At 45.6% G+C, this 11,522-nt stretch overlaps 1 protein-coding gene across 1 annotated transcript in view; it reads right to left on the bottom strand.

Annotated features, from left to right (window-relative positions):
* Positions 1-1,742: 1,742 nt before the first annotated feature.
* engase (endo-beta-N-acetylglucosaminidase) overlaps positions 1,743-11,522 on the bottom strand; it is a 51,361-nt gene continuing 41,581 nt past the window's right edge. Inside the window, exons 12-14 of the mRNA XM_033043982.1 lie at positions 8,877-8,970; positions 4,275-4,389; positions 1,743-2,364 (exon numbers count right to left, since the gene is read on the bottom strand). Of these exons, the coding sequence (XP_032899873.1) occupies positions 1,969-2,364; positions 4,275-4,389; positions 8,877-8,970 (605 nt within the window). The 3' untranslated portion in view covers positions 1,743-1,968. The remainder of the gene's footprint in view (positions 2,365-4,274; positions 4,390-8,876; positions 8,971-11,522) is intronic.

Below are 11,522 nucleotides of genomic sequence, written 5' to 3'. Positions count from 1 at the left end.
GATTCCAGCATCTGCAGTTCTTTGTGTCTCGATAGAAAAAGTCAGAAGGTTAACTCGAGGGGGATATTTCCTGATACTCTCTACAGTTCATCTATCCAGGTTTGTTAGAGTAAGGTGAGACGGGAAGGAACCTGAGGAACAACTTGGTGGTGGTGGGTATATGGAATGAGCTGCCAGAAGTGGCAGTTGAAGGGGGTACTATAATAGGTTTGGGAGGGTATTTGGACTAGCAGGCAAAGTTTACACTATCAACATGGTCTTTAGTCAGATGGTAGGTCATTGCCACAGAGAGCGGTGGAAGCCATTTTTAAGGCAGAGATAGCCAAATTCTTCATTAGAATTGGTGTTAAGGGTTATGACAAGGCAGGAAATTGGGATTAGGAGGCAGAGATCAGCCATGATTGAATCGCGTAGTGGACTCGATGGGCTGAATGGCCTAATTCTACTCCTATAACTTGTGAACGTGACATGGGTATGAGTAGGGCTGAAGGGCCTGTTTCCATGCTGTACGTGTGTTCTCCATGGCATCAATCCTTGCTGTTGGATGAAGTGGGTATTACCACAAAGGGGAACGTGCTACAAAGAGAACATTTTCAGATGGACTTGCCTCTTCTGAAGTTTCCAGTTGCCAGTCAGAGATCGCAGGCAGCCTGGTTTTAAACTTGATTTATGCACTCGAGAAAGCTCTCCCTCTTGCTCTCAAATAAAAATTACCGCTGGAAATGTGACTCGAGATGTTTTTCTTCACTGAAAGCGGCTCCATAATTGCTATTTGAAAGACCTAAAGGCGTGATTGATGATCAGCTCCCTGCTAGGCCGAGGTGCACTCAGTTTCAAAAACCGGGCCTTTTCAACATGTTGTCTTCCAATGTGATGGAAGGGTCACTTATTTATTTTATAACACTCTGCCGTGCTTCGCAAGTTCACAGGAACATACACAAAGACATACACATCTATTCCAATGATGTTTTATTCAAGATATATCTTCCCCAGGAAGGTATTCTTAACTTATTTTAAAATTAAGAAATTAATTCAGGAGAAAGCAGACGAGATGCGCGGCGCAGCCAAACGAGAGCGGTGAGGGCTGCCGAGAGAAACCCAGCGGGGTGGGGGGGGGGGGGGGAAGAGTGAGAACATAGGGGGGGCTCTGTAAACGAAGGGGGACTCAGCAGGAGGCCATCTGCAGCCACGTGCTGTGGCGGGCCAGAGTGGCCGCTGCAGGAAGATCAGCCTGGCCCGATCAACATTTTGTAACTTTGTTGGTTCCAGAAATATGCCGATTCTGCGTGCTGCCTGGGTAAGGTCTGCTGTATGATTTTACCGGGTATCATTGAAAAAACAGGATCAGAGAACATCCACCTCGAGTGTAACGATGGCCTCCACAGCCTTCTGGTCTGAAGGTTAAGTCAGTGGATATTTTTAAGGCAGAAATAGATAGATTCTTGATTAGTATGGCTGTCAGGGGTTATGGGGAGAAGGCAGGAGAATGGGGTTGAGAGGAAGAGATAGATCAGCCATGACTGAATGGTGGAGTAGACTTGATGGGCCGAATGGCCTAATTCTTCTCCTATCACATGAACTTTTCTGTTGAGACACAAGAAAATGCAGCTGCAGGAATCTTGAGATAAACACAAAGTGCTGGAGTAACTCAGCAGGACAGGCAGCATCTCGGGGGAACATGGATAGGGGACGTCTCAGGTCAGGACCCTTCTTCAGACTGATTCTCTCTCAGAAGAGTCCTGACCAAAACGTTGCCTGTGCATGTTCTCCAGCGATGCTGCCTGGCCTGCTGAGTTACTCCAGCACTTTGTGTCTTTATTTTGTAAGCCAACACCTGCAGTTCCTCGTGTCTGCAAAGTGGTCCACATTTCACCAGTACAACTGCAGCAAAGTGCCTGCCACTAATGCCAAGCAAGGGAAGTTGAATAGCGTTCACGCAGCCACAGGTGGCTACTGCTCAATGTTTCTTCACTGAGGGTGACTGTAGGTCAGAACTGCCTTTCCCCAGGCTGATCGATCCACCGTAAAACCTGCCCGGGTCACTGGCTGGATCAGAAACCGTGCCTGCCGCACCTCACCACCGGTGGCATTGGCAACTCGCAGATCCACCACACGGTAAAGGTTAGCACTCGTCCGGCCGATGCTCGTCAGCTCAGAGTCATCGGTCCTGTGGTCTTCAGAGTGGCTTGTGGCCTGACTGTATATCTTGAAGTAGCTTGCTGAGTTTGGAGGGTAGGTCCATCGCAGTGTGACACTGAGAGAGAGCTGGTCTTCCATTTCCTGAACCTTCCTCCACAAGATACTGGACAAGGTAAGCTTCCCAACTGGGTACTGTTCCACACTCAACTTGGCAGCATCTAGAATCTTAAAGAGAACAGATCATTTATTTGCATAGGTTAAATGACTAAATATATTTCCTATTATTAAAGCAGCACAGTATTGCGGTGGTAGTTTGAAGTCTGAAGAAGGGTCTTAAACCAAAACATCACCCATTCCTTCTCTCCAGAGATGCTGCCTGCCCCGCTGAGTTACTCCAGCTTTGTGTCTATTGCAATGGTAAAGTTTAGTTTAGTTTAGAGATACAGCGCGGAAACAGGCCTTTCGGCCCACTGTGTCTGCACCGACCAGCGATCCCCGCACGCCAACACTATCCAACATAGTTACATTTATACCAAGCCAATTAACCTTCAAATCTTTACGTCTTTGCAGTGTGGGAGGAAACCGAAGATTTCAGAGAAAATCTGAGGAGATGGGGTCACGGGGAGAACATACAAACTCCACACAGACAGCACCTGTAGTCAGGATCGAACCCGGGTCTCTGTCGCTGTGAAGCAGCAACATGCACCACCGTGCTGCCTTACAAAGCAAGAGACGGGGGTTCGATCCTGACTACGGGTGCTGTGTGCGTGGTTTGAACATTCTCCCTGTGACTATGTGGGTTTTACCCGGGTGCTCCGGTTTCCTCCCACATCCCAAAGACGTGCGGGTTTGTAAGTTAATTGGCTTCTGCAAAGTTGAATGTGAGGGATAGTGCTAGTGTACGGGGGCGATCGCTGGTCAGCGTGAGATCGGTGGGCCAAAGGTCCTGTTTCGGCACTGTATCTCTAAAGTCTAAAGCAGCACAAGGCGGTCACAGGGAGAAAGTGCAAACTCCACAGAGACAGCACCTGCGATCAGGATTAAAATCCTAAACGCAGAAAGGATCGTAGAATCACTTTAATACATGTTCAGAGTCTTGAGCTGGATGTAAGTCAGCTCATACTTTGTTTTCAATTTCAGATACAACCTGGAAACAAGCCTTTCGGCCCACCAGCTCCATGCCGGCCATCTATCACCTGTTCACACTAGTTCTATGTTATCCCACATTTGCATCAATTCCCTACATATCAGAGGCAATTTACAGATGCCATTTAACCTACAAACCCACACATCTTTGACAATGTAAGAGACCCAAGTTCCATCCTGACCTTGGGTGCTGTCTGTGTGGAGTTTGCCCGTTCTCCCCATGACCGCCTTGTGCTGCTTTAGACGTTAGAGATATAGTGCGGAAACATTTTGAGCAAAACATAAAGTGCTGGAGGATCTTAGAAAGTCAGGCAGCAGCTATGGATGCATCTATCTCTGCGTAAAAGACTCTGTACATGTAACCTGGAGTAAGTGTTTTTTAAACTTTTATAAGAACTATCGTAAGCCGATGTTTTTGCATCTGGGGGATGTGCAGACAGTGCAGAACCAGTTGGAAATGGATGATTTGCTGGGAGCTGATTCTCCGGGTAAGTTTTAAAAAAGAGCTAAATTGCCTGGTTGTGGTACGATGATGTAATCAACCGTTCCGTGTAGTCTCCCGCGCGCGGCGTCACGTTTGATCGCCGCGACGTTTAATATCCTCAATCCTCCTCAGCATTTGCAATACGTGCCGGCCCTCCCTCAAGCCCTGCACAAGTGACCCAGTAGGAAAGTACAGCCCGGCACTTATGCAATGACAACATAAACGAGAACTTAAATCAGACCAACAGCATTGGAAATCTTTTCATTTTACAGATGGTTCAAGAGTAGATGGAACCAATCCTCTCCCATGTCTATATGGTGGCCTTTAATCAACAACAACACTATAAAGATTCAACAGTCAGATGTTGCGGCATAAATAAATGCAATGGCTCAAGAACCAATATCTGAGCAGCAAACACCACCCCATCATACAGCAGCTAAAATTGGGACAGTAATTACTACATCTTTCATCTCATTTATTTCATACGCTCTGGCTAAGGGGTTACCTTGACTTCTCCCAGTCTGCATTTAAAGTGCACGTCCGTGGCACCCTCCACTTCACGCGCAAAGCTGACAGAGAAATCCTCAACGATGCAGTCCGTCAGCTCGAAGAGAAAGCAGCTGATGAATGGAACAACCCGTTACTTATTACAGCAGAGAGTGGTTTCGAGTCATAGTCGTACAGCCTGGATACAAGCCCATTCCCCCAACTTATCCATGAGAACCAAGGTGGCCATCTACCTAGTCCCACATGTCTGCGTTTGGCCCACATCTCTCTAAACCTTTCCTATCCATGAAGGTCAAAAGGTCAAAGGTCAAAAACTTTATTTGCCATTTGTGCTTACACACATAGGAACTCTTGTGCGGCTATTCAGAGAGTCAAGTCAAGTCAAATTAAAAATTAAAATTAAAAATTAAAAAAATTAAAAAGACACACAGAAGACACATAATCCATAAAAAACACATACCACTCCAGAAATAAAAAAAGAAAATGCCTAAAACCCTATACAAAGGGGAAAGTGAGAGCATTGTAACTTGCACAAACCCTATATCAGGACATCAGTTCATTTTGTTTTGTTTTGGCCAAGAGTCTCACTGTTGCAGGGAAGAAGCTCTTAAAAAAGCGTGTTCTATTTGTGGCGATACTGTCCGCTCGTCTGTGCCTGAGGTTGTATGTGCAGTTTTTGTGTTTGAGCAGGGAGTGAGCTGGATGTAGTGTGTCTCTGATGATTCTCTCTGCTCCTTTTTGACAGCGCTGTGTGTAGTTTGTGTCCATGGAGGGGAGTTCAGTTCTGATAATCCTCTCTGCAGTCTTTATGACTCTTTGCAGAGCCTTCTATGAGAACCTGGCCAAGTGTCTGTTTAACTGTTGTTACAGTACCTGCCTCAACTACCTCCTCTGGGAGCTCGTTCCATACGCCCACCATGAAAAGGTTGCCCCTCAGGATCCTATTAAATCTTTCCCCACTCAACATAAACCTGTGCCCTCTGCTTCTTGATTCCCCTACTCTGGGTAAAAGACTCTGTGCATTCACCTTATCTTTTCCCCTCATCATTTCACACACCTCTATGAGATCACCCCTCAGCCTCCTGCGCTCCAAGGAATAAAATCCTTGTTTGTCCAATCTCTCCTTATAGCTCGGGCTAATAGCCACTTGGTAGGGTAGAGCTAAAGCAAGTATCTGTAGGTGTAAAGATTGCGGGTAAGCTGGTCAGAGGGTAATGCTGCCCAGCACCAGGGCAGTGTGAGGGAATCATACGGTGACCACTGTTCATCTCTCAGCTGAAATATTGACCAAAAATCCCACCTGGTTTTAGGGGAAGCTCTGTACCTGTCATGGAGCTCACTTTGTGTTCAATTTATTCCTTGACCAATAGCAAACTACTCACCCCCCTCTCCCATAACTCCCATCCCCCCTCCTCCCTTTACCCCCCCCCCCCCGTTTGCAATTTACCCCCCCCTTACCCCCTCTCCCCACCCCATCCCCTATTCCTGCCTCGCCCCACCACCTTCTAACCCCCACTCCTTCCTCCTATCCCCACTCACCCACCCCCCCACTCCCCCTACCCTCTTAATCCCTTCCCCCCCTTTGCCTCCCCTACCCGCTGCCCCACTCCCCCACACCTCCCATCCCTCCCCTCCTCCCACCCCAATTAACTGAGAGCTTTAGTGGGACCTTACTTTTTATGCATTAATCTGGACACTCTCCCTCTCTATTCTATCAGAAAAGCACAATGGCGCAGCGGGATGAGCTACTGCCTCCCGTCACCAGAGACCCAGGTTCGATCCTGACCTCGGGTGCTGTCTGTGTGGAGTTTGCACGTTCTCCCTGTGACCGTGTGCGTTTTTGCTGGTTTCATCCAACATCCCAAAGACGTGCGGCTTTGTAGATTAATTTGGCCTCCGTAAACTGCCCTTAGTGTGCAGGGAGTGGATGAGAAAGTGGGACTAATGTGAATGGGTGATCGATGGTCGGCGTGGACTCGGTGGGCTGAAGGGCCTGTTTCCATACTGCATCTACAAACTAAAAATTCTAAAGTAAACAAATGTTTTAAAGTGATTCGTTGACAGAGAAATGCTATGGGGTGTTGTGAGTCATGAAGGACGCTCTGTGGGGGCAGGTGTACCTGTTATTATGTCAGGAAATCAATGCAAATCATTTTATTACCATCACCAATAACCTGGATATTAACCCCGTGTGGCCCAGATATTACAAGGTCGGAACAGGTACAAAAGGGCAATTTTACAAACGTCATTTTTAATTAATAATCTAATCCGGGTTATCCCATGTTGAAATATTTCCCTCAATTATTCTCGGTCTTCCATCTGTGCGTGGAACTGCATCAGAATCTGAATCCCCTTGAGTTTGCCTGGAGGATTTTCGTCAAAGGTCACGATGTTTAGCTGGCTAAAACTTCCAACTTTGTAGCTAATTAAAGGCTCCAGTTATTTAATACAAGGATTTGCATAATGCTCTGCCGTTTCATGCCGTACCTTGAAATAGAAAGTTAGCGCGGAACAGTGTAAAATCACAGCGGAAGTCACTGAAGGTTAATCACAGCTCACGGCAGGGTTTCAGTAAGTGTTTGTATGAAATTCTGATTGGTGCCATACATCAATGTCCGCCAGATATCCTGGGTGTCCTTTACACTTTGACTTCAATACACATCATTCTTTTCCTCAACATATATTTAATAATTGCATTTCGAGTCAACTGGACTTTATTCCCACCTTGAGGACACCATTGAACCACAGTGCACATCGCAAGTGACCATTTAGGCACCATTTAGTTTTAGAGATGCAGCGTGGAAACAGGCCCTTCAGCCAACTGAGTCCATGCCAGCCCACGATCACCCCGTACACTAGTGCTAACCTGCGCACTAGGGACAATTTACAGAGGCCAATTAACCTACAAACCTGCAACGTCTTTGGAATGTGGGAGGAAACCGGAGCACCCGGAGAAAACCCATGTGGTCACAGGGTGAACGTGCAAACTCCATACAGACAGCACCCGTAGTCAGGATCGAACATTGGCGCTGTAAAGCAGCAACTTTACCGCAGCCCCACCGTGTCTGAGATCATATTAACAAGTCCCGTAAATGATGAAGAACTGTCCCGACCCAAAACATCACTGATCCATGCTCTCCGGGGATGCTGCCTGACTCGCTGAGTTACTCCAATACTCTGTCTTTTTTCGTACACCAGCATCTGCAGCTCCTTGTTTCTCCGTAAATGATGACTTGTGCCCAAGTCAGAGTGCTTCAGGTGAGCTGGATCTGGCCCTTGCAATATTTTAATTTCCTTCTTGCCATTGCTATTTTCCCCACCAGTTTTTCCTTTTCCTCTCAACTCCCAGCCTGGCCATATTTAACTGACAGAGAGATCAATGGAAACAGGCCCTTTGGCCCACTGTTCATGCTAACCATTCACACTAGTTCTATTTCATCCCACTTTCACATCCACTCCAGATAATTTATATTAAGGGAAAAGAGTAACTACAGCTTTTTCCCAGCAACCGTCAGGATCTTGAACACTGCACAACACTAATCACAACCTACCTTAGCAACTATGATCTACTGTGGACTTTGTTTTGAGTTGCACTACCTATTTTGTTTTTAAGTTCAAAAGGTACATAACTTATAGGAGCAGAATCAGGCCATTCAGCCCATCAAGTCTATTCCGCCATTCATTCATGGCTGATCTATCTCTCCCTCTCAGCCCCATTCTCCTGCCTCCTCCCCATAACCCCTGACATACTTACTAACCAAGAATCTATTAATCTCCGTTGTAAAAATCCCCAATTACTTGGCCTCCACAGCCATCTGTGGCAATGAATTCCACAGTTTCACCATTCTCTGGCTAAAGAAATTCCTCCTCATTCCCTTTCTAAAGGTACGTCCTTTTATTCTGAGGCTGCGCCCTCTGGTCCTAGACTCTCCCACTGGTGGAAATATCCTCTCCACAACCACTCTATCCAGGCCTTTTACTATTTGATACATTTCAATGAGGTCCCCTTTCATCATTCTAAACTATTGTGCTCTCAAGGTTAGGTTTACCTGGTATTACAGATAATTAATTGACTATTATTAATTATTTTACATATATTTTTTGTATATATTTGATTTGCACGGGTGTCAGGGGTTATGCGGAGAAGGCAGGAGAATGTTAGGAAGGAGAAATAGATCAGCCATGATTGAATGGTAGAGTAGCCCTGATGGGCTGAATGGCCTAATTCAGCTCCTATCACTTATGAAAATATTTATCTGTGTATTATTGTATTAATGGGCCTGCTAAGCTGCAGCAATTAATGTCACAGTTCCATTGCCGGTACACGAGAATTAAACTCTTTCTCTCTCGTAACCCAAGAATCAAGTTTTGGCAATTTTTTTCCCCCAAGGCAAGATGGTCATGAAGATGTCTTTCAGTGCATGCTACCACTTTTCCGTCAGCCCGCTTTAAGGTTTCACAAGGATAAAGTGTACTAACATTATTCTGGCTGTGTGAAGGGGGAGTCACATATTAAGGCTACTAACATTGTATAATACTTTATTCCCTCTCTATATTTCTCTCTCTCTCTGTAAAACAAAAGCAGCTGCCTCATACTCACCGAAGGGTCCATCCCTCAGGGCTCCAGCGAGTATAATTCTGAATATAATTATGCACCAGGGCATCATCCTCTGACAGTGGCTGCGGTTTCAATACTACAGAAAAACACAAGAAAAGAACAGTTCACTAATATATGGTGCAAACTTGTCTCATGCCTTTGGACGGTGCTTTTTTCTGACTGTTCAGTGTATTGCCACCTTTAATGTGACATTCCCATCAAGCAAAAGATACACTCACCTCCAGATTCAGGGACAGTTTCTTCCCAGGTACACAAAAATTCCGGAGAAACTCAGCGGGTGCAGCAGCATCTATGGAGCGAAGGAAATAGGCAACGTTTCGGGCCGAAACGTTGCCTATTTCCTTCGCTCCATAGATGCTGCTGCACCCGCTGAGTTTCTCCAGCATTTTTGTGTACCTTCGATTTTCCAGCATCTGCAGTTCCTTCTTAAACACAGTTTCTTCCCAGCTGTTATTAGGCAACTGAATCATCCTACCACAAACAGAGAGCAGTCCTAAACTACAATCACCTCATTGGTGACCCTCAGACTATCCTTGATCGGACTTTACTGGCTTTACCTTACACTAAACATTATTCCCTTATCGTGCATATGTACACTGCAAATGGCTCAATTGCAATCAAGGATTATCTTTCTGCCAACTGGTTAGCACACAACAAAAGCTTTCCACTGTACCTCGGTACACGTGACAATAAGCTAAACTGACTGACATGCATATTTATTAGTTGTGCTTAGCTAATGGATAGCGTAAGTGAATGAATTAGAACATTTGTTTAGACAGTGTTCAGTTATTATATTACAAGTTAACAAGTCCACAACATTGGATACATGGATAAAAAAAATTTGTTGAGGAATGTAGATGTCTAATGTCTAAAGATGAGCAGATCTTTCTTCCGACAATTAATTGAGAATAGTCCAGTAACCAATCTCTCCCACGCCAAACTAAACTTTAAAAAGGGAGGCACAGTGGTGCAGTGGTGGAGCTGTTGCCTTACTGCACCAGTGACCCGGGTTCGATCCTGACTACGGGCACTGTTTGCATGGAGTTTGTACGTTCTCCCTGTGACCGCGTGGGTTTTCGCCAGGTGCCCCGGTTTCATTCCACACTCCGAAGACATGCAGGTTTGTAGATTAATTGGCTTCGGTAAAATTGCAAATTGTCCCTAATGTGTAGGATAGTGCTAGTGTACGGTGCGATTGCCAGTCGACGTGGACACGGTGGTCTGAAGGGCACTCTAAAGTCACTTCATTTCTAATTGGTGTACGCACTGGCACCCTCTTCTACACAAAAAAAGCCTGGTGTTTTTTTAGAGCATCCGATTTGGATTTAATCCTGATCTCTGGCGCTGTCCACGTGCAGTTTGCACGCTCTCGCGTGATGTTCTGGCCTCCTCCCACAACGCAAGGGCATGCAGGTTGGTGGATTAACCGGCCATTGGCCCTAGTGTGAAGGTAAGGGGAAGATGCTTCGGGAATGGGTGGAGTGGGGTTGACGGAAACATGGTGAGAAGAACATGGGATTGCCGTTGGATTAGTACAAGTGGATGTTCAATAGTCTGTGCAGACTTTACGACAATCGTGCCGCACATTTGACAGCAACGGACTGATTATCTAACACCACAACATTGAATGCATTTAACAGGCACGGCACGGCTGGCTGCAAGTTGTCAGCCACCATGGTGTGGAGGTAGAAGGTACAGAAGATACTGGTGTCTATTAACAAACCACAACCAACTGGGTATTTCAACCACATCTGTAATTTAAACTGTAGCTTGGCACAAAATTACAGTGCAGCAATATCAAACAGCCGATATCCAGCCTCGACACTAACAACAGTCATTGCGGCACAAAGCATGAAAATAGCTCCTTCGGCCCACCACGTCCACTCCGACCATATACCCACCACCCTCAGGTTCCCTTCAAATGTTTCCCTGCTCACTCTAAACTTATGCCCTCTAATTTAAGAGTCCCCGACACTGGAGGGGAAAATCTGACACCATCCATCATATTTATGCCCCTCACGATATTTGTAAACCCGAGGTAGGTCACCTCTCAGCCTCCACTCCAGGGGAAAAGCCCCAATGACATGGAGCCTCTCCACAGTAAAAGTATTTCATTCACCAGGAAAAGTGCTGTCAAAGTTTGTTTCTTAAAAGCAGACAACAACAAACTGGTTAAAGGTAAACCAAGACAATCTTTAATCGATTCATCAGACCTTAAAGAGCACAAACATTGCTCGGTGCTTCTCGGGTTCCAGTCCTCGAACAATGAGGAATTTGTGTCGTTATATATTTTTCATATCAGTAAAACACACCTACCAAGTCTGAATATGGCATGATTGAAAGATTCTATAGCATTTCAGAATATAGGACAAGCTGGGTCCAAATTAAGCTCATCCAATCAGTTTATCTCTGCAGCGTCAGCTATTTTTTCAATCCTGGCTTTTTCATAGCCTTGAAAGAAGCACATGTTATTACTGCATGTTTCCATCTTAATTTCTTTATTAAAAAGACAACCTGTCCTCCATTTGGGTTCCATATCATTTGCAAAGTCATTCAGACTTGGCACCGAGCCATTCTTTTGCTCAACTAGACCCGAAGAATGACTCCATGTTGTAAACTATATTAGAT

Source organism: Amblyraja radiata, chromosome 26 (genome assembly GCF_010909765.2).
Source record: "Amblyraja radiata isolate CabotCenter1 chromosome 26, sAmbRad1.1.pri, whole genome shotgun sequence".
Taxonomy (NCBI): domain Eukaryota; kingdom Metazoa; phylum Chordata; class Chondrichthyes; order Rajiformes; family Rajidae; genus Amblyraja; species Amblyraja radiata.
The sequence above is the reverse complement of the archived record's forward strand: the minus strand, read 5'-3'. Positions and strand labels throughout refer to the sequence as shown.